The following is a 21,607-nucleotide window of genomic DNA, read 5'->3' as shown; positions in this document are numbered from 1 at the left end:
CTTTTTTGCGTCTTTCTCTCGACATCCACCCCCAGTAATTTTGAGCGTGGTTTCTTTGTTTCCAAGTCCTGTCCAGTCCCTTTGAAGCCTTGCTGTTTTTGACTACCCTTGACATTTTCTTTGGTCATGGCATCATTTTCCAATAACATTGTCTACCTGAAAAGCAAAACGTCAGACATTATAGTCTTGTATGAGATGTGATGGTCCTTTCTGTCGAACTATTGCGACTTTGCCTGATATCCGACTGTTTCCGTTTTTATTTTGTAATTTTTGTGTGACTTTATCCGGTTTCTTTCAGAATAATCGAAGCAGCATGAGACGAGCCTTGGAATATTTCGGCTTATCGGCGAAGTTACTTCTATAATAAGGATCTCTGCATATCGACACGTGGTCCACCTGTACTTCTCTACCCTAAGGCCATTTTCTAGAGCTTGGAATTATCTTAGCCTCGATGTGAGAATACATTCATTCAAACTTTTAACAGAGCCATCGTGTACTGCGGGATATCAAATGACAATCGAAAAACAAATCCAAAATGCAAACACGAAATGCAAAACCGAAATGCGAAATCGAAACTTGGAATCAATGGCCCATGGGACCAGAACAAGAAACGAAGCAAACTCGAAACAACTTCTCGCTATACTCTACAACCCTTAGCCTAGATCATCCCAAACCATGGGAGCAAGCGTGTTATCCTCCCATAGCGAGGATGCCCCTCCAGTATTGTCATCCACTGGGAAAGAAAGTAGGCCCGACACTGCAGGCATATTGGGAGCAGAGGACTCGAAAACCCCCTGGGGAGGGGGCAGTAGAGCCGGATCAGTTTGACCAGGGTTGGTTTGAGAGCCGGATAGGTGGCGGGTATGCGCGTGAGGAGGAGCCGTAGGAGGGACTTTTGTCGGCGTGGATCCGCTGCTTGACGGGCGGTCACGAGGCGCCGGCCCAGGTGTGCCAGTAGCCAGTCCCTGCCTTTGTGGGAGAGAGTTCCCGCTGACAGAGCCCCCATCGCGGTATGCGTGGGGAAACTTGGTGCGAAAACGGTCGCGAAGGTCAGTCGCCCTGCGATGACCTAGGTTGAGCCGCTTATCTTGTTGGATGAGCGTCCACTGGAAACCATGGACGGCGTAGCCTTTGAGAAGGGCTTCGTCTTCTGCGGTTGTGAACGGACGGCGGGAGCGTCGCTTGGACTTTGTTGTGACGTGTGCTTCTGGTAGGCCGAGAGATTCTAAGGTGGCTTGAGACTTTTCTGAGTTGGGCGTACCCTTGACCGAGGGTGACAGAGACTGACTACCGACCGTCCCAGGATCCGTGTCGGGGGTTACAGAGGACATGCTAGAAGTGGACGCCTTATGCCAACTGTTGGCAGAGCTTGCCGTCCCAGAGCTTGGCTCAGACCCGTCATTCATAAAGTTTGGCGGTGGTATTTGGATTTTGCCCGGTGCCTTGCCAAGTGAATCAGTGGAGCCCTGTGCATGAGCTTTGAGAAGAGTGTTGGCAAGGTTATCACGCAATTGCTTGGTCGCTTCGTTTGGATCGGAGGCACGATATGCCCAGGGACAGCAGACTCGGAATCTGTCTTTCAAGTTGGAAGCAGTTCGTTTGTTGAACTTGAGTTCAGGCTGCGCCAAAATTGTCGTCCAATTTCCAATGCCACATTTGACGACTCCTCGAAGCAAGTCCGTCGTCTCCTCCTCGGTCCACTTCCTCAAGTTCTTGCGTGACCGGCCGCGGGTTTTAGGGGACACGGGCCTATCACCATCCGTAAGCGTCAAGGTTTTATGATCGCGAGAAATTTCTTTCTCGCTTGTCACCTCTTTGGGTGTAGTTTCAATCTCCGGTTGAGTGGGTCGTTCTGTATCATCATGGTTACGTGCGTCGTCATATTCATTATCATCAAGAGTGGTACCGAGAAGCTCTTCAATCCGGGCCTCTCGCCTCTCCGCAGGTTGACCCTCTGGAATTGGGCCATTGGCAGAGATTAAGCTACCGGTATCAACAGCAGCATCTCCTCGGGAAGGCTTCGTGAGAAGTTGAGGAATAGAGCCAGCTTCAATGGGAGGAAGGAGAGCAGCATTCGGTGGAGGCTCATTCAATCCATTCAGAATAGCAAACGGTCCAAAAGGTGGAGGGCGTTGTTCTTTCTGAGCCTGAGGGATAGGAAGTTGCAAGTGCTCGCTAAAAGAATCGGGCTGAAGGTCTAAGCGCCGCCGCTTGCGCTGTCCGTGGAGTGCATCATCGTCAAAGGAAGATGCAAATGGGAAGCGTTCCAGCGCGCGAAGGTTAACAAAAGCGGGGAGGATCGGTCTGGGCGGTAGTTCAACGTTCGAATGGGAGTCTGCCGCAGATTCTGCTTTCTTACTTCGTGCAGCATTGAGGAATTCGGTAACTGTTGGGAGACCGGCTTTCAGGTTGGCGGGAATATTTCCATCATTCGTTGAACCCTTCGATATAGCATTCGATTCCCTGGTGCCGCTGGCATTCGGTTCCAAGGGCGAAGGGACGCTGAGGGTACGAGATGAGACCGGCTCACGTAAAGGCGCAATACGTAGAGAGAGCTGAGGAAGTTCGCGGATCGGGTATTCATCCAGGGGTCGTAAGGCCCCGTTTGAATCCATCCTTGGGCATCCGACAACAGTAGCTAGCGGACTGGGAGGACAGTATAATAAATCTGATCCATCGGGCGCCCCATGATGCCTATCCTGGTCGACCTTTGAATCGGAGTTTGAAGAAGTCAAAGTGAAGCTTTGATAACGACGATAACGTTTTCTAGGGCGGTGAGTGGATCCACTCACCCGGCGTCTACGTCAGCCCTCGCTCGCGGTTGAAGATCCACGGCTTAGCTAGTTCGTGCTCGAGGTGACCCCTGAACTCTTCCTGAGCCCTTATATTCTCTTCTGTACGACTGATTACCACCAGAGTCCGGTCAAAGTGAGTGTTCCTACCACCCCGCCCATCCAAGTTACTAGAGACCTCCGCGACAGCAGCGGAACACTAACCATCTGCAGAGTCCAACATGCCCACGATCTTCCCAACATGGCCACATATCGTCTTCGGCGTGCTTGAGCCCCTTTCACTGTATGCCCTGACTAGTCATAATCTAATCACGCCAGCTACTCATCACTTTGTATAGGGTCCTCGGAGCCCTCGCCCCGCTGTATGACCTGAACGGATTTATTGCCGGCCAAACTCCGCACATCGAAGCTCCGATCACCCACCCCAGTAGCGTCGCGCTGGCCTATCAACTCGGAAACCTATACTTCCTGTTGTCGCTAGTGGGGGTCGGGGTGTTGCACACGAGCACCGAACCCAAAGTCCTGCGCAACTACCTGATTGGGCTGGCCTTTGCTGACGTCGGTCATGTCTATGCCACGTACTTGGCAATGGGCTGGGGAGCGTTTGCGGATGTTGGGTCATGGAACGCACTGGCATGGGGAAATATCGGAGCGACTGGATTTCTGTTCATCAACCGTGTCTTATATCTATGCGGTGCGTTTGGGACCGCGAAGGCACCTAAGGCGCCAAGGAAGAAGGAATAAACCGTGTGAGCGAGTGCAGTGCTTGGCCAAAGTGTGATCCAGTCGTTAAATTTTATGTTTAGGCTTGCATAGGCCCAGTCATTACCTCACAGATGAAGCAGGCAGATCGGGCGCAGTGGATCAACTCTGATTTGCGGAAATGTAAGAAAATTCGGAACTTACAACAGCCAGCTAAAAGCCGAGCCATTCAGTGTTTAAATGGAGACAGTTCAATCGTCGACAGAAAAGCCGCTAGGGCCAATTGTTACGTCGCGAATTCATAAAATTAACTTGTTATGCCTCCTCCCATGGACCACGGAAAAACACCGTGCCGGTATAGAGTTCGCATGGAATAAAAATGCAACGCCGGACGCCCAGCGCTGCAAGGTGCTAGCAATGGGTATAGCGCAGAGATACATAGTCCCTCGAAACAGACGCAATCTAATGAGTAAGGCAGATCCACTAATCAAACAAGGTACTACTGCAACTCCCCCCTTTCCCTAAGAAACAAACAAGGAGCTTCCGAAACAGTCCCAACTGCCAAATGGCATGATCATTTGCAGCCACACACGCCACGCGCCAATCTGACTTCATTCTCTCGCCGAAATCGGCGTGAGCTCGTCGACCATCACGCTTTGGCCATGTGTGAGTTCTGCAGGTATTGGATCAGCGGCTGGAGGGCGGTTTCGCCATGCTGCTGATGGTCTCGAAGGTGTGGAAGCAGAAACGGAATTCCCGGGTACTTGCGGTAGTGTTGGCGATAGGCAGCATAGTTCTGGGTAGAGTTGGTGAGAAAGTTGGCTTCGGGTGGAAGGATAGGGTCGAGAACGACCATTCCTCCGACGTTACTGCTGAGCCCGCGAGATTGGGCGGTGGAAATTCTATATCGGTGCATTCCATGTAATATAGCTGTCAGAGAGTGGTAATTACATTTGATGAAGAGAATCTGCAGGCTCCACCGATTAGAGATTGATGTGCTCAAAATGTAGACTATCTGAAACTTGCCTGTGCGCATTCGCGTAGATACGGGATCATAATATCGGGGATCGATGAGCAGCATTCCCAAACGGCAACACTGAGAGAGTGCCAGTTGCCAAGTAGTCTCTTGACCACGACGTCATCTGCCATGATGCTTTGCATCGACAGGCTGGAAAAGTCCATCTCGTCCGTGCCTGTCAGAGTACGGGCCAGATCCATAGGGGATGTCGCGTTGAGACAATCCTCCAAGAATAAAATTTCGGTGTCGAATGGCGCCTGCCAGTTGATTTTGGAAGTTTGGATGTATTGTTTTCGGAACCGGATTGCCAGAACACTAAAGATCCTCAGGATGGTCGTCAAACTTGGCGGCTGATCTTTGAATAAGCGTTGAATCGGGCCGGCAATGAACTCGAATCCGGGACTAGTAGATTGTGGCATGTCGTGGGCAGCCTCTGGTCGAACGATGAGCATGCAATGTACCAGGGCTCGATGAGCGAATGGGCTTCGACTCCGCAAATGCTACCGGGTATTAGAACAGCCGTCTCAAGCAGAACAGAGACAGACGTACCTTTTCCACGTCTATATAAAGAGGAATCTCTTCAGGATAGGCCTGCAGGTGACCCAAAAGATGTATGTAGAGATCGGTATGTTGCAGCAGGAACCACTCGACTGAGACAGCGTTATATCCAAGAGAAGCACGCACAATTTCCTCAAAGGCAATCCTGCTGAATTGGAACTGACTCTCTGCCTCGATTGCTGCTGCGATACGTCGAGCGTCCAGGGAATGCCCTGGAGGCAGAGGGAACCAGCCCCATGGGATCGACTGGAAAGGCGGGATACTTGACCGCCGCAAAATCTCCTCGACCCTCTGCATGTGAGATAGATTCGCAAGAACTTGGTGTTCATGCGGCTCGGAGAGCGCAACGAGGAAGGCATCAATGGCGTCCGCATTCCGACTCAACAACGAACTGCGTGGATAGTTCTCGTCGCGAAATAGTCCATAGCGAATAACCTGGCGGATCTCCGATATTTTGAATGCCCACAGCACGGTAGTGGCCTCATCTTCCCACCAGCGATAGGTCACGACGAAGCGAGGAAACTCCGCGCCGGGATGGAATAGAGACTGGTACGACAGAGTCGATTCTGGCGGGGGTCGTCCAGGTAAGTTTTGCGACATCTCAGCTAGCGGGGTCTTGCCCCCCGTATACGATCTCTCCTTGGGGAGGTCGAAGACCGACTCTTCAGTGCCGACGGACTGCATTTATGCGAATCAACTTCACCACCCTGTCATTTAACAGCAAACACATTGGGCGAAATGCCAGTCGAACCTCATGTGCTTGCGCTTGCGAAGAAGGAAACAGGAATGGAAGAAAAAAAGTAAAGAAAATATTATAGGTCGGCGGCGTTCTAGGTGCGGTGGCTTGTAAATAACCAAACGAAAACGTTACAATAGGGGACAAGGATAAGCAGGGGAAGAATAGTAATGAGGGTCTTGGGGATATTCGGAAGGGGCGAGAGCGATTGGTTTTAAGCGTTATCCCTGCCGTTCCGCCACGTTCGACACATCACGAGGGGGAAGAAACAGATGGGTTGAAAACGGGGAGGGGGGTCCTAGTTTCCAGGCCACTGGGAGACCCGACTGCCAGGAAGACTCGGGGAGAATGGGGCAATGATTGACAGTCACCACGTACAGTATGCGTAATGGCTCGAACTGGCCCCGGATCAGCCGGGGAGGGTCTCCACCGCAAAGAATGGTCCGATGTATGTATGCTGTATGCTCTGCTGCTGCTCTATGCTACTACTGCGAGTTCTAGTACACTGCCGGTTAGTGAATCGAGTTGCCGTTCGATTCGCATCTATGCCGGGCACCCGTGGGGGCGGTCGAGTTGCCAATACGACAGCCTTTTCTGCTTCTCTGCAGAAGCTCTACCCGGTCCACGGGTCAAGCGGTTAGGAAGCGGACCGCCCCAGGTCCTTCTGGAACAATTCTGATCGGGTATCCAATGCTACACAATGAACGGTCAAGCCCGAAACCTAGTATGTGGCCAGGCATGCGACGTATGATTCAAGGAACTACGCATCAACTATCTTTTCCTATCTAGGGATTGGGTATCATTTCTTTCACTCCCACTCAGGGCCAATCCTTTCTCAGGATTTCGTATGCAGACCCCGGGTGGGCACCGGGCCAAGGACACTAAACCGTAGCGAGGGGCTTCCGTCGACGATCACGATGGAATTCCAATTTACTCGGGTAAACTGATTGCGTTAAGAGGTGGACACCTTCTCCGCCCGTCATCATTTCTTAGCGTTTTTTTTTTTCTTTTTTTTTTTTTTTGCCTTTTTCTATCCCTCTAATCTGGTGGACGGTTTCATTGGGCCGTGATCATTCGCCAGGCTCCGATCAGCCCACTGTACCCCGACTGTTTTCCGTCGGTAATGGATCGTCGAAGCATTGATTGTTGCGGTCTGGGGGACATAACAAAAACCAGCGCAATGAGCTTCACACCGCCGGGAAATCGGAAAAATGAGCAATCAGGTGTCTTAAAGTTGGTGCCATGACCTCGGATCTACAGGGCGCTTCGATGGTGAGTGGACACTATACGAAGCATGCCTAGAATACAAGGCTGAGTAGGGGGTTATTTGCGATCATCACTATCGTCACGATGTCTGCCAACAGACTATCGACTCACTCACCGCTACAGTCGATGAACTACTGCCATCACATCAAACCTAGGAGAGTCCATTCCAGCGTGCGGAGGAGGCGCCCTGCCCGGTGAACGAGTTCAGAATAGCCCTTAGGGAAGTGCCCCTGATGCAGGGGGGGGGGGGGTTGTATCTCGTTATTACCTCATACTTGAGAAATGTCATTGAACTCTGTGCGCCACGTGAGAGTTGAGGGCTGAGGAATTCGATGGTCGCGGCTACAGGAACCCAGGGCCAGGGCACTGGGAACGGATCTCGGTAGAGATCCACATGTTCCAGAGCTTGCAGTGGATCTGGAGAGCATGGCAGTTACCTTGACACGCTGATAATCAACGTTTAGATAAATTCGACTCTGAACGTACTCGAAGGCGCATTTTCGGTGTGCAATTCATAGCAGGAGGGGCAACACCGTCATTTCCGGGCTTCGTCCAAGGACGTTCTAGACCCCACTCGTTTTCTTTCTCCCCCCCGAGGCTCCCAGCCAACGGTCCTTCCAATCCCCCTGACTATTGTTAGCAACATCCTCATGACCCACCTCATCTTTGATATCACCGATGCGCACTCGTCAGTGGTTGGTCGGGGTTCCCGAGTGCATGGGAAGCCCCATGCCAATGCCAAAGGCCAGGGATCGTCTTGCAGGCGAGGGGACCGAGCACCGCCGTACAGTAGGAAGGGCCACTAGTTTCCCTAGTTGCCCCAGTAGCATACACGAATTAATCAAATGCCAGAGAACGACATAGTTTCTGCACCGCCAGCCACTCAAAAATGTGCAACAAATGAGACACTCGCCCAACGAGCCCTCGGTTGCATGATAAGCCAGGAATCCACGGCGCTATGTTGTCGTGCATATTTCGGGTTCGCGGCGCTGGGTCCCCGAAACCCTCTCCCTGTGGAGCGGCCAAGGCCCGCGCCGCTAAATGCGATACGTCAGATTCCCCACCCCGAGGTCGTGCGCGATCATAGGCCACCCCAGGCGGAAAACAATAGACTCGTGCTGGGACGAGGCGCTGGGACAAGGTATTGGGACAAGGGGGCGCGGTTTGGGCCGTGCCTTGTCCCACATCCACAATCCCATGCTCAGGGATGCTCCATTAAGCTGGAGTGCTGTGCAGATCAGCGCTTCTGGTCTCGCGGTCGGCTCTGATACGCTGATCGGACGCGATCGATCTGTGCGAGCTATGCGCCCATTGGTGACCAGGAACCTTGCCTTTTCATGTAAATAGTGTTTGCGAGTGGATCTTATGGTACATAGGCCGCAGGAGGCCCGGTATTGGTTCACCTGCGATGACGGAGGCCTTCTCCTATCCTGGGGTTCTTCCTTGCCTATCAGGCAGGGCAGACGGAGGTGCCGCATTGTACAGCTTGGCTATCCCCACCGGTGAAACTTTACGGCGGTTGCATCGCATTAGTGAACACCCGGCTGTTTGAAGGAAATTAGCCTTGAGGCTGTCTAGTCCAGGAGACCTTGTATCATAACGCCCTCGCAGCGGTAATCGAAGGATCATCTCGGGTATATGTACATGCAGCGATTTCAGTTGTGGGGATATGCGGTGCACTGTGAGGTCAGTGACCTGGGGATATCTTATTACGATTGGTTACCAAGTCAACAATATACATATTCCAATCCGGCCGATGCACTCGATACCCAGGTGCCAGTTACTACGGGGGTAGAACTGTTTTCCGCGTCCCCCGCGTACCCCGTGTATCGTGGACTTGAATGGAATTCCAAAGTTATGATCGGTATTTACAATTCTAAGGGGTGTCAATAGACTGGACTTTCATCCGGAAAGTGAACACGGATGTTTCATGCCTTGACGGGCCGTACCTAGAGCGATAAATCCTGCTTGTATTCCAAGCAAAGGCCTTGAATCATCCATATGTCATAAGCCAGATTGATTAACCAATCCTCGGAAGTACCTAGGTACATAGATTGTCGAATGACCTTTGCCTGCAGGGGAAGGTCGGGAGCTACTACCCGTGGACCCCAGGGCCTAGGAGGAACTTGGTCAATTTCTTGTTAAGGATAAGTCCAAGACGATCCACGGCACTTGCATGTAGACTTTTTGCCGTGACGGGTGGGATTTGCGAGCTGAAACTGGCGAGAATATATCCATCAAACCGGAATCTGGTCACGGGCAGTTCGGCAAGGTAGCGTAGAACGGGTAGACACAAGACAACACGGCGAAGAGACAGGGACCCAAGTAGAGAGTACGATCATTTAATCATTGAAGGAAATAACGTAAAATAGGTATCATCATATCACTCGAAAACGAGACGGTGAGCCCGCCCAAGTTTTGTTTGCTATGGTTCGAATCTACGGAACGAGCATCATCCAAGCCCATAAAGCAAGACAAGACGCCGTTTCCCAGCTACTGTTTTGGTTAATTTTTTGATTCATCCCCGGACGGAGATGGCGTGCATGCTAATTGCCAATGTCCGAAGACATTTAGTTGGCAATAGCGTGAGCACGGCGGCGGTCACGCTCCTCGGCAATGGAAAGCTAGAAGATATGTTAGTTGGAATTGTGATAAACGTGGAATGATGATATCAACATACCTTGACACCCTTGCCCTTGGGCAGGGAGATCCAGGGCTTCTCCTGGCCAATGATGAAGACGTTGGACTCGCGGGTGGCGAAGGTGTTGTCAATGGCGTCCTTGACGTGGACGATGTTGAAACCACCATCGTGGCGCTCACGGTGAGTGATAACACCAACACGACCCATGTTACGACCACCGGTAGCCATGATGACAACACCGGAGTCGAACTTGACGAAGTCAACGATCTTGCCAGTGGCGATTTCAACCTTGACGGTGTCGTTGACCTTGATGGCGGGGTCGGGGTAACGGATGCTGTAGAGCTCAAGTTAGCAAAACCTTGTTCTGAATGGCTGGGGCTTACTGTTTCCAATCGAAACAGAGTAAAAATTCCAGGTCCTCCGCCGATCAACCAAATCATGGTCCAACGACTGAATGACACGGAACTTTCGGAGTTTGCACTCACGTTCGCGCATCGTGCGTAACCAAGAATGGGATCCCGCCCTTGCCGAGCTGAACACGCTTGACCTTGCACAGCTTGAACTCGGCCTCCTCAGCCTGGATACGGTGGACGGTGAAGCGGCCCTTGGTGTCGTAGATGAGACGGAAGTGCTCGCCAGTCTTCTCGAGAGAGATGACGTCCATGAAGCCAGCGGGGTAGGTGGTGTCGGTGCGGACCTTGCCGTCAACCTTGACCAGACGCTGCATCATGATGGCCTTGACCTCGCGACCGTTCAGGGCGTACTTGAGACTATGGAACCAGTCAGTTTCGAATTGTTCATGCGCGGAGGAAGGCGTCTCGAATCGTACCGGTTACGGATGAAGACAATCAGGGGCAGGCAGTCCCGGAGCTTGTGAGGACCGGGGGAGGCCTTGGGGGCATAGGTGCCGGACATTTTGTCCAGCAGCCAGTGCGAGGGCGCGCTAAGGCGCTTCTGGTGCTTCTTACTGTAAAGACATGGTGGTTAGTGATGAGATTCTTCAAGATGCGAAATTTTCCACACTCGTGGAAAACGACGAGCTGGGCTCGAGGACAATGGACAGCGAGTCCAGATCGTCGTTTGCGAATGATTGGGAGACTGTAGGATACTTACGGTCCGCGAGCCATTTTGAAATTGTCGACCTGTTCCCGGGGTTGGTTGTCGAAGAATCGCGATGAGAAGGAACGAGCAGCGCTGATAATCAAGGGAATTTCGCTTAGCTCGGTGCTTGTGGGTTGTGCCCTATCACGCTAGTCCAGAACCGGAGTACCTGACTTTTGGCTTAGTCACCACTAGGGCTGCCCCGTTTAGGCAATTATTACACCTTAGGCATCAACATTTCTATTCATGAGTCTGCGAATTTAGAAAAGGAAATGTAATATGTGACATCGCTGAGAAATTCGACTTTTCGTATCTACATCTAGATGTAGCCCTTGATGACCGCCACCTCGGCGTTGAGGATGGATGATCCGGCGGCACCAATGACGGTGTTGTGCGAGAGAGCAGCGAAACGGATGTCGAAGTGGCCGCCCTTTGCGCCCTCTCGAACACGTCCAACACTCACGGTGTAACCACCGGAGATGTCGCGGTCCAGTCTGGGCTGCGGGCGGTCTGGCTCGTCGAACACCTTGATGGCCATCGGGGGTGCAGAGGGACAGCCGAGCTTCTGGGCCTCGGACTGATACTCCCGAAGGGCCTGCACGACCTGCTCGGCGCTGGGGACCTGGTCGCGGTTCTTGAAACGCAGGGAAACAAAAGCCATGTGACCGTCCGTGACACCGACACGAGTGCAGGTGGCACCGATGCTCAGACCGGTCTGCTCGTCGAAGGCAGTGGCATCGGCGTTTAGGTTACCCAGGATCTTCTGGGCCTCGTTCTCGAGCTTGTCCTCCTCACCGCTGATGAAGGGAATAACGTTGTCGACGATGTCCAAGCTGGGAACACCGGGGTAGCCAGCTCCCGAGATAGCCTGCTCGGTGAACACCTCGACTTCCGCGACATGGCCGAACTTGGCCTGAAGGGCAGCAAAAGGAATGACAACACCTATGACGGCGCAGTTGGAGTTGCAGACCAGGAAGCCCTTCTTCAGGCCAAAATGCCTCCGCTGATGAGGGATGAGATCCAAGTGCTGGGGGTTTACAGTGGGAACAACCAAGGGCACGATGGGGTCCTTGCGGTAGTTCTTTGCGTTGGAAAAGACGGGAATCTCCGCCTTGATGAAAGCCATCTCTGTAGATGATCAGTACGATGCAGCAAATAGATGACTATCCTGGAACCTTACCGGTCTCACCAGCGATGTCGCTGTTTAGTCCGGAGAAGACAAGGTCGCAGTCCTTGAACTGCTCGGCGCTGCACTCGCGCAGAATGAGGTTGCTGAGCTTCTCCGACATGGGAGAGGACTGCTTCCACCGGACGGCATCCTTGTACTTCTTACCAAGGGAACGTTCCGAGGCACCGACGGCATGGAGCTCCAGGAAGGGGTGGTCAGACAGCAGCAGGATGAAGCGCTGGCCGACAGAGCCGGTGGCACCAAGCACACCTAATGAAGGTTAGACCGTGCGTCATCGTCGTTTTTGGGAGGGGGGGGGGGGGGGGGGGGGTTTAATCCAAAGACCTACCGCACTTCTTCTTGGGGTATGAAGGCGCCATCTCGTCTATATGTGAGAAATGAGGGTATCTTGAACAAGGTCAGCCTTTTCCAAGTTGAGACAGCTTATGAAAAATCCGGGAGAGAAAATGTGCTTGCGATGATGTATCTAATCGCAATTTGGACCACGGAGATCTCATGAGTCAAGGCTTCATCCAGTGCCCCGCCGAGTGGATATAGAGGCGTTGGAGCTCAATTGATTCACCGATCTCCTGACGGGAGACTTCAGGACCCAAGTACACCTCATCGTCACCTAGAAAGGAGGAGGAACCGCGACTTACCGCTTGACGGTGTTGTTGCAGATGAAACGGCGTGTGGCAAGCGCGATCAACAGCGATGTCGCTCGCGGCCAATCGCCGACCCTGGGCTGACTCAGCGTCTTCTGCGCAAAGGAAAAATCTCCCGCCATTTGATTGGCTGTTGCACTTTTACGACCCCAGTTTTCACCGGAGTTGCTCCTTTCCTCCGAATTGTTCTCGTTGGTTGATCAACTAACTTTATGCTATGTCTAAGGCCAGGAACCCGTTACCTTCTACCCAAGTACTGTAAATGGCTGAAGCGAGCTACTGTATAATGCGCCTGATGGTATCCTCGACACTTTCCATCTGCTGCCCCAGCGCATCGTTCGCAAGCTTCTCCTCCTTGACATAATTTGCACGGAGGTCAGGCGTGTTTCTAAAACAGGTGGCCCGGACCAGGGCGAGGGCGTCGGTGAAATCACCGGCGTTGAGCTTCTTGACAGCGGCACTAACCTGCTCACCCGTGGTGGTATCATTGATAGTCCACCGAGCACCAGTCACCTTCTCTAGAGCCGCGACAATTTCTTTCTGGGTGGTCTCCTCGGAAGCGCCATAAAGGTCCTGCTTGTTAGTCTCCCTGGGATTTTTGAGGACGGATATCACCGACTGGCCGAACTGCTTCACGTTGGTCAGAGTGAAAGTTTTGTTACCGCCATCCCAGATCACCGCCGTGCGATTCTGAAGATCGAATTCCAAGAAGCCGTTTTGAAGGCACTGTAAATGGCATACCAGTCAAAACTGCCGACTCTCAAAATTCATGATCTCGGGAAATTCACCCAGTCGAACAACCCGGATGTGGCGATCGTAGCCCAGGTACAGCGTCATTTTGGCTGTTAGCAGAGAGCTCCGAAGAAATGAAACGCTGGACCCCGGCGCGGATGGCCGCATCCACGAGTGCTTTCTGTTCATTGAAAGCAGTGGCTCCAACTGCCGAGATCACGGCATCTAGTGAGCACTTAATCCACGCTCAATCTATACTCAAAGAAATATTTCTGAAATCCCGCCGGCCGTCATAACTACGTTCTTTCCCTTCACAGTGAATAGGTCCTAGACCTTGAATGACACGTCCTAATCAGCCATATTGATCGATGATAACCAAGCGGAATGGATTTTGCGTAATGCTTTCCGTGGTTGGACTATATCCGAATTGATATTGATATTCCTGTCATCGGGAAAGACGGGAAACATGAATTGGTAACTAGCGTGGGGGCGGCTACCGGAGAAAAATCCGGGGTAGGCATACCAGCATGCCTAATCTCACAAATGATGTCCGTATCATGCTTGCAGTTGCTACAAATTTGAGCTCAAAGTTAGCAGCAATTTCAGTTCATCTCAGAGGCCTCAAATCTAGAGGGAGGATCCAGCATATCAAGACGGCCGAATGGGAACAATATGACATTTATTCCAACTATCGACAGTCTTTGAAGATCTTCAAATAGTATGAGAACATAATCTACCGTCAGCATGGCTTGGGATTTACAATGCAACAATAGTTGATCGGCGATAAAGGGACCCCTCGGAGTATCGGGTTAATGCCCGCCGGCTCATTTCCCCGTCGGACATTAACCGATGACGATAAGCATGGGGCGCGGAGCGTGGGGTGAAGCGGGAGGGGTTGACCTCTTCCGCCGCAATCCAACTTGTTCTTGAAAACCACCTTTCTACCCTTCACCATGAAACTACTCTACCCTACCTCAGTCCCCCTTGAGGTTGATAACCTCAAGGGCTTCTCCGTTTCCATTCACCCTTATGATGTGAAGGCCCCCATCCCGGAGGAGCTTATCGACGCCGACATCTTGGTAACCTGGGCGAATGCCGCGGACAACCTGAAGGATGCGGCCAAGCGCATGAAGAACCTTCGATGGATCCAATCCCTTGCCGCCGGTCCCAATGATGTCTTGAACGCTGGTTTCGACACCTCTCGAATCGTTGTCTGCACCGGCGTCGGTCTGCACGACCACCCCGTGGCCGAACACGCTCTCGGCCTCCTCCTAAACAGCGCTCGGCATTTCTACGAGATGCGCGATTACCAGCTCCAGAGCAAATGGCCCGGTCACCTGGGTGGCTCCTTCCCTCGCAACGATTTCACCACATTGCAAAACGCCAACGTGCTAGTCTGGGGTTTCGGCAGCATCGCAAAGACACTCACCCCGCTTCTGACGGCCCTCGGAGCCAACGTCCGAGGTGTGGCCCGCAGCTCTGGAGTCCGCAACGGTGTCGAGGTCTTCAGCGAAGACAAGCTCCCCGAACTTCTTCCCAAAACAGACGCCCTCGTGATGATCTTGCCCGGCTCTGAATCGACAAATAATGCTTTGAACGCCGAGAGGCTTAAGCTGCTTCCCAAGCACGCCTGGGTTGTCAATGTGGGTCGGGGAACTTCGATTGACGAGGACGCTTTGGTGGACGCCCTCGAGCAGGGCGAGATTGGTGGTGCCGCGCTCGATGTCTTCAAGACCGAGCCGCTTCCCGAGTCTAGCCGCCTCTGGAAGGCGCCCAATCTGATCGTCTCACCTCATGCGGCGGGCGGCAGACCACAGGGATGCACTGAGTTGATTGCGGATAATCTGCGACGATTCCTGGCGTCACAGCCCCTCAGAAATGTGATTTAAAGACCGTCTAGAATGTATATATGAAAGATAGGCTAACGAAGTGGCAACAGAGGCAAATGGTGAACGCTGCTAAGCTTTAGTTAAATGGACGTTATATTCCCTCAACGCTACATGATGGTGAATTACAAACTAAAGATCTCGTGCATCACCAATCAGATATCGACATGCACGTTGGTAGCATCCTGCCACCATTGATTATTTTTGAGGATTTGAGCAGTGTGACCTTGCTCACAATAAACCTTCCTCCGGGGCTCAAGCCCTTAATTGTTACTCTGAACAAATGTTTGACGCTGTTTAGTGCCTTCCCGAGTCCACTGGGCCCATCTTCACAAGAAAACCTTAAGCCAAGACCCTCGGCTGGCCTAGCCTTCGAGGAAACAGCTGTCCTGTACGATTATGCAGATACATTTAGCGATGCATTGTGGCATGTGACTTTTGATATTATTGTCCGTATGGTGGTACATCCAAATCTAGCTAAGATGTTCCAAGGTTCCAGGTTTAGGAATCCTCATCCAAATCAAAAATTTTGCCAGGGTTCAATAGCCAGTGAGGATCAAGAGACTTCTTCACACTACGCATAACATCGATGGTTTCCAGACCCAGCTCTTTCTTAAGGGAGTTTTTCTTGCCTAGGCCGACACCGTGTTCACCCTGCATAAACTACGTTAGCACTGCGCCTTTTGCATTTAAAACAGGGTCCAAGTCTGAACATACCGTGCATGAGCCCTCCATATCAAGAGCACGGTCAACCATATCGTAAACTACCTTCTCCACACGTGCACGCTCCTCCGGATCTTTGCGGTCGTACATGATACTTGTGTGGAAGTTACCATCGCCGATGTGTCCAAGGATGCTGGCGAACATTCCGAGACTCTCCAAGTCTTCCTTGGTTTTTTCTGAGATAGTTAGCGAATGCGACAGTGGTGACTTATGGGGGACAAACCGATAATATCGGGCAATCGAGAGATGGGAACAGCAACGTCAGTCGACCACACCTCAGACCCTTCCTTGCGCAGAGCCATCATACTCCACAGAGACTGCTTTCTCGCAGACCACAAGTCATGAGCCTCCTGCTCGGTCTTGGCAAATTCGAAGGCATCCGCTTTATTACCCTGCGCGAGCTTTGTCGTCAAATTGACACTATCTGCGACCCCGGCCTTCGTGCCAGAGAACTTGAAGAACAGATGCGGAGACACAGCCCACGTCCGGCCAGTGCCACCAGCTCGGTTGATAACGTCCATTTGAACATCGTCCATAATTTCCATACATTGCACAGGAATACCTCTCTTGATCAACTGCATCGCAGTCGCCGCTGCATCACGTATACTCGGGAACGCAACCACGCCGACGCGCGTGTCTTCAGGGATACCAGTCAGTTTGAGGGTAGCTTCGGTGACAATCCCCAAAGTTCCCTCAGATCCGACGAACATGCCAGTCAAATTGTACCCAGCAGATGTCTTGCGCGGGCGTCTGCGAGTCTTAATAACCCGGCCATCAGCCAGGACCACTGTGAGGTTAATTACCCAGTCCTTCATCGTACCGTACCGGACGGCATTCGTACCACTGCAGTTTGTGCCAACCATACCGCCAATCATGGCCGACGGACCGGGATCCACGGGGAAGAACAGGCCGGTCTTCTTAATCTGGTCGTTAAGGTCCATCCATCCGATCGATGGCTGTACCACGACGTCCATGTCATCCTCGTGAACCTCCAAGACCTTGTTCATGAATGCAAAGTCGATGGTCATACCGCCGTATGGCGCGGAGAAGTTGGCTTCCAGACTTGACCCGCCGGAGTAAGGGATCATGGGCATGCGGTACTTGTGGCAGACCTTTGCGATTTCGGAAACTTGTTCAGTGGACGTGGGATACGCGACAGCGACGGGAAGGCGGTCTGCGTTGAGACTTGACCATTCTGAGTATCCGTGCAGCTGGAGATTATCTTCGTCGGTGGAGATTGCGTCTTCGCCGAATTTGGCTCTCAATTCGGCGATGGCCTGCCATTGTCAGTTTTGTGTGTAGACAGCGGCCGGTTTTAAAGGGGCTATACCTTCTCGAAGTCTTTCATTGAGCCATACTGCACTTTCTTGGTTGCTTGCAGGCTCTGGTTGTACGTCGCGTAACCATAGCCCAACCCCGCAGCGAATGCGGAGACGAGCAAGGTCTTGGTGGGTGTCCAGAAGGGCGAGGAATTGGAATCGGAGCTTGATGAGCTATCTTGACTCTGGCTGCTGTTGGTACTAGACTTTCCGGTGGTGGCATTCGCTCGGACAGCTCCACTAGCTCGCCCAACTCGCGGTTGTGAGATTTGGGGTCGGCGTTGGGGAATGCGGGGAGTGGAGAAGCCCCAAGGAAGTTTGAATGGAGCTCGCATCATGAAGAAGTTTAACCGACAACGGAGAGGGTATCAGAGAAATGAGTGCATTCTATTAAATCCCGATCCGGGGAGTTCGAGGGGAAAACAAATCCAATGCTCACGACTTGGGCAGCTTCGATGAAGTAGTCCTGTCTTTTCCCCGCTTCGGAACTCGGCCGAGTCGGCTCTTCTCTTGGGCGCCTTTAATTCCGCGGATCTCAGGCGTGGGGGTTGTGGGGGCTCAACTCAGGTACACAAGGACCGATATAGTGATGTATACAGTCAATTATGCCTATAGTCTCACGTTTCAGTATTTCGGATGAGCTATCGCGCGTAGATCATCCGCGAAGAGCCTCACCATCGCCAGGCTCGGGGTGGCAGAACCGCCCGTTGAGGGGGCAACCACGACAACACTACTTTGCCGCGTTGTGAACCACCGACGACACCAACTAACGCCAACAGTCTCACGACGTACCGCGACTCGGACGGACGCAATGTCTGGGCTCGCTCTCCTCGTGCGCGAGATCGAACGCGTCGTGACCGCGCCTTATGTGCCCTCCCTGCAGGTACGTTGACCGCGATCTGATCGTCTGGTACAGCGTGTTAACATAAATTTAGGATCTCCATGTCCTCGCCCAGCGAAACTCGAGCTCTACAATTGACTCTTGGGCGCTTCAGAAACCTTGTCAAGCCGGCCCGTTGGCCGATATCCTCGTTGAGGGCCTATCGCGATCGCGGGTGGCTGTCCCACTGATCTCCGTGTTTGGTAAGAGATGCCGAGGCGGCCAACGTCAAGCCGATGCCATTTGATGGTCACTAATAACATTTAGCTCACACGAGGATCTTCCGAGATGCCTTGCTGCAGCGGCATATGGTCATTTTGGATACTTTTCTCCAAGAGTCAGTGGATGTCGGGGAGTCTGAAGTGAGTGCAACTTGCTATGAAGTGATTGTCCAGGAAGTTGACTGTCACAGTACGACCCGGCGTGCAGTGCCATTCTATCATCGCCACTCCCTTCTGATGTGGTAGCGCCCGCTCGTCTGGCCCAATTCATCACAAAGCTGGTTCGGTCAATGGCAGGAAAGCCATCGGCGGAGACGGTGGCCCCTCTCCACAGCTTGATGAGCACCCTACAGGCATCGCCACGGATCTTAGATGAAGTTCCTTCAGAAGTGATGTCTAACCTTCAGCTTGAATTCACGAAGACGTTGCGCAACCTCGACGACCACATGGGTAACCTTTTATGCCTGGCAACATTTGCACAAATCGCATCGACCCCAAACGCCAATCGCCATACTCAACACGGACCGCAGCCCTTATCTTGGCTTCTTAACATTCAGCATTTCTTTGGTCCCAAGAGAGGTCAGAAAACACTTGATTTGGTTGTTTTGCGCGTCATCCTTGCCTGCTCTTCGAACTGCAATTTGGCTCCATCTCAAGCCGCTGAAAGCATTCGTCTTGCCATATGTGTCTTAGATGCAGTTGAGCCAGAGCAAAAGCACACTTGGATATCCAACAACTCGTCCAAGATTGCCAAATTGTGTGAGAAAGTAGCCAAGGATGGCCTTGGCCGAGATATTCAGGTGATGGGAGTGACATTCTTGGTCTCTCTATGCCCTGTGGCTGCACTTCCTTCTCAGATCCGTGATCTTGGCCTCCGTGTGCTTGTTTCCAGTGATAGTCGAGGAGCTCTAGGTAATATGCCGCCGCACCTACTATCACGACTCACGGAGTCATTGGCAATCTGCGATGAATCCGTCGTCTACGAACTCCTCCGGTTCACCATGGATGTCTTGAAAGACGACAGTCCCAATCGAGGCTCACTGGCGAGTCTACGTTTGGCCGCTCTGTTTCTTTCGGGCTTTCAGTCAACTGGCTCCAAACCGGTCATCTCTTCACTGCTCAATTCGGTATCCACAAAAGATGCCATTGCCACACTGTTTGCAAAGTTCCCCGTTATGTCGAGTCAAGACGATTGCTGTGGCTCGGAAGTATGCTACTGCGCATATGCAGCGTTAAAGAACAAAATTTTGCTCACCTTATTCGAGATCTATTTCGCTGCTGCATTGTCGCAAAATGGAAACACTACTGATATTATGTTGATGAAGTCCTTTGTTAATCATGCCGCAAAGTCTTTTGCTGAAAAGGGCTGCGCCTTTTCCGTGGTTGATTTGAAAGAATTTCGAAAACCCCTTTTCTTACGCAGCACGCAAGACTTCTCGTCGACGCACACTTCGACTCGAGATTGGCGCTCTGGAGTTACAGAAGCCTTCATGCAGAACGCTCAACTATCTCACGATAATATGATGAAGAAAATTGGAGATATCTGCTCTGATATGGAGAGTCGCTGCTACGATGTCGAAGGTCCCCTGCGGTCAGCGGAACAAGAGCGAGATCACCATATTGCTGAAAAGGAACAACTGAAGCATCAAAGTGAAGATTTGCAGAGGCAACTAGAGCAATCTTCCCATACGATCTCCTGTTTACAGCATGACCTTTCACGCTTGGGGGAAAATGCCGAAAACGCATCTTGTCGAGTCCAAGAGTTGACTGCAACCTTAGAATCCACGCATCAGGAGCTCCAGGAACAGCGGCGCATCTCCGAGGACACACTAAATACGGAGCGTGAATTGGCTCGAAGCAGAGAACTTGATCTCATAGCCATGGCTACAGAGAAAGATGATCAGTTTGAAGAGCTACAAGAAAAGACCTCTCGACTTCAATCTGAGAACAAGAAGATGCGGCAGAGCCTTGATGCTGCTTCCAAGGAGATGGCTACATCATCGGAGACATCTGCCTCGCTGCGAAACGAGCTTGCAGAGGCCAAGTCTCTCCTGGAAAAAACTAAGGTCATTTGTGAGCAGAAGGAAGACGAAGTCAAACGTCTGTTGACAGACAATGAAGATCTGCGAGTGGAACTGGAGACTGTGAAAGCAACGGTATGTTTGCGCTATACCACCAATCACATCAAGGCACTGACCAATGGTGTTTAGATGGAGGAGCAGAACATCGAAGTTGAAAGACTGTACTCTGCATTACAAGATGCTGAGGAGAAGCTACAGTTGGAGAGGGAGATGTTGACACACAAACACGAAGTCGAGATCTCGCAAGCTATTGAATCAGAGGTATTTCATGCATGGTCGATACGTATGCAGCCAGTTCTAACCTCCGTTTCTCTTTTTTTGCAGATTGCCAAGCATAAGGAAGAAAATTGCCGCCTGCAGGCCAAGATGCATTCTAACGTGCAAAATGCATCCAAAGACCGTCAAGAAAAAGAAACACGCATACTCCAGTTAGAGAAGAAGGTATGGCAATTGAAGTCTTGACTTTGAAGATCACTCCTGACATTAATGTTAGATCCAGTCACTGCGCAATGAACGAGCCACTAAGGCCCGGGAATTCTCCGAGGCGCAGCAGCATATCGGTCGCCTTATGGGTGTCATGGGCTTCTCTGCACCATGTGAGCCGACAACCTCGAACAAAAACCATCGCCCAAGGTCTACAGATGCAACTCATGTTGCTCCCCGAAGCCGGTCCACAGAAAATGATGATTACACCACGCAACTTGCAGAGTCATTCGATTCACTGGCGTCCAACCTCCAAGGTCCAAGCCCCAAGCGGCCCAAGGGCAACCGGAGATCGATGATTTTGTCGCAGGCACCACCCAAGACGCCAGTAATCTCTAAGCCCAACCCACCTCCCACTGCCAAATCCTCCAGCCGTCATCCTCTTGCGGAGACCGACTTCAATGGCCCAGCCAAGTCACCACCGACCGATCCTTCCAAGTACAGCCAGTCCGATGCGAATCATCTCCAGGACTTTGACCTAGATATGGATTTAGAGTTCTCTAAAGACTTCATATTTACCAGCACGGCATTTTCCGGCTCGAATGATCAGGCAGCCCGCCAATAGTCTTTACAAACAATTCTTCGTTGCCTTGACTCCATCTATAATGAATTTAATGATATGTACATAGCGAGAA

At 51.9% G+C, this 21,607-nt stretch overlaps 9 protein-coding genes across 9 annotated transcripts; 3 read left to right on the top strand and 6 right to left on the bottom strand.

The window, feature by feature from the left end:
* Window positions 1–653: 653 nt before the first annotated feature.
* N7498_007227 (telomere repeat binding factor family protein) lies at window positions 654–2,615 on the bottom strand (the record flags this gene model as incomplete). The annotated part of the gene is made up of 1 exon (XM_058454289.1): window positions 654–2,615. One exon carries the CDS (start codon window positions 2,613–2,615, stop codon window positions 654–656), a length of 1,962 nt encoding a protein of 653 aa, XP_058306538.1.
* Window positions 2,616–3,013: 398 nt separating this feature from the next.
* Window positions 3,014–3,536, top strand: N7498_007226 (uncharacterized protein; the record flags this gene model as incomplete). Its single annotated transcript, XM_058454288.1, has 2 exons — window positions 3,014–3,075; window positions 3,131–3,536. 2 exons carry the CDS (start codon window positions 3,014–3,016, stop codon window positions 3,534–3,536), a joined length of 468 nt encoding a protein of 155 aa, XP_058306537.1.
* A 607-nt stretch (window positions 3,537–4,143) lies between these two features.
* On the bottom strand, window positions 4,144–5,754 carry N7498_007225 (Guanine-nucleotide dissociation stimulator CDC25; the record flags this gene model as incomplete). The annotated part of the gene is given in 3 exon segments (XM_058454287.1): window positions 4,144–4,505; window positions 4,517–5,012; window positions 5,062–5,754. The coding sequence occupies 3 exon segments, from the start codon at window positions 5,752–5,754 to the stop codon at window positions 4,144–4,146; spliced, it is 1,551 nt and encodes a 516-aa protein (XP_058306536.1).
* A 3,888-nt stretch (window positions 5,755–9,642) lies between these two features.
* On the bottom strand, window positions 9,643–10,840 carry N7498_007224 (40S ribosomal protein eS4; the record flags this gene model as incomplete). Its single annotated transcript, XM_058454286.1, has 5 exons — window positions 9,643–9,696; window positions 9,753–10,047; window positions 10,199–10,483; window positions 10,543–10,680; window positions 10,827–10,840. The coding sequence occupies 5 exons, from the start codon at window positions 10,838–10,840 to the stop codon at window positions 9,643–9,645; spliced, it is 786 nt and encodes a 261-aa protein (XP_058306535.1).
* Window positions 10,841–11,133: 293 nt separating this feature from the next.
* Window positions 11,134–12,362, bottom strand: N7498_007223 (aspartate-semialdehyde dehydrogenase family protein; the record flags this gene model as incomplete). Its single annotated transcript, XM_058454285.1, has 3 exons — window positions 11,134–11,942; window positions 11,995–12,252; window positions 12,332–12,362. The coding sequence occupies 3 exons, from the start codon at window positions 12,360–12,362 to the stop codon at window positions 11,134–11,136; spliced, it is 1,098 nt and encodes a 365-aa protein (XP_058306534.1).
* A 561-nt stretch (window positions 12,363–12,923) lies between these two features.
* Window positions 12,924–13,484, bottom strand: N7498_007222 (uncharacterized protein; the record flags this gene model as incomplete). Its single annotated transcript, XM_058454284.1, has 2 exons — window positions 12,924–13,373; window positions 13,449–13,484. 2 exons carry the CDS (start codon window positions 13,482–13,484, stop codon window positions 12,924–12,926), a joined length of 486 nt encoding a protein of 161 aa, XP_058306533.1.
* Window positions 13,485–14,332: 848 nt separating this feature from the next.
* Window positions 14,333–15,268, top strand: N7498_007221 (phosphoglycerate dehydrogenase; the record flags this gene model as incomplete). The annotated part of the gene is made up of 1 exon (XM_058454283.1): window positions 14,333–15,268. One exon carries the CDS (start codon window positions 14,333–14,335, stop codon window positions 15,266–15,268), a length of 936 nt encoding a protein of 311 aa, XP_058306532.1.
* Window positions 15,269–15,766: 498 nt separating this feature from the next.
* N7498_007220 (FAD-binding oxidoreductase) lies at window positions 15,767–17,642 on the bottom strand (the record flags this gene model as incomplete). Its single annotated transcript, XM_058454282.1, has 4 exons — window positions 15,767–15,919; window positions 15,983–16,164; window positions 16,212–17,265; window positions 17,319–17,642. The coding sequence occupies 4 exons, from the start codon at window positions 17,640–17,642 to the stop codon at window positions 15,767–15,769; spliced, it is 1,713 nt and encodes a 570-aa protein (XP_058306531.1).
* Window positions 17,643–18,118: 476 nt separating this feature from the next.
* N7498_007219 (uncharacterized protein) lies at window positions 18,119–21,537 on the top strand (the record flags this gene model as incomplete). Its single annotated transcript, XM_058454281.1, has 7 exons — window positions 18,119–18,190; window positions 18,243–18,390; window positions 18,455–18,549; window positions 18,600–20,564; window positions 20,619–20,750; window positions 20,814–20,930; window positions 20,983–21,537. The coding sequence occupies 7 exons, from the start codon at window positions 18,119–18,121 to the stop codon at window positions 21,535–21,537; spliced, it is 3,084 nt and encodes a 1,027-aa protein (XP_058306530.1).
* Between the last annotated feature and the right edge of the window lie 70 nt (window positions 21,538–21,607).

This window comes from Penicillium cinerascens, assembly GCF_028974065.1.
Source record: "Penicillium cinerascens strain IBT 15544 chromosome Unknown contig_9_segment0_segment0, whole genome shotgun sequence".
In the NCBI taxonomy this organism is placed as follows: Eukaryota; Fungi; Ascomycota; class Eurotiomycetes; order Eurotiales; family Aspergillaceae; genus Penicillium; species Penicillium cinerascens.
The sequence above is the reverse complement of the archived record's forward strand: the minus strand, read 5'-3'. Positions and strand labels throughout refer to the sequence as shown.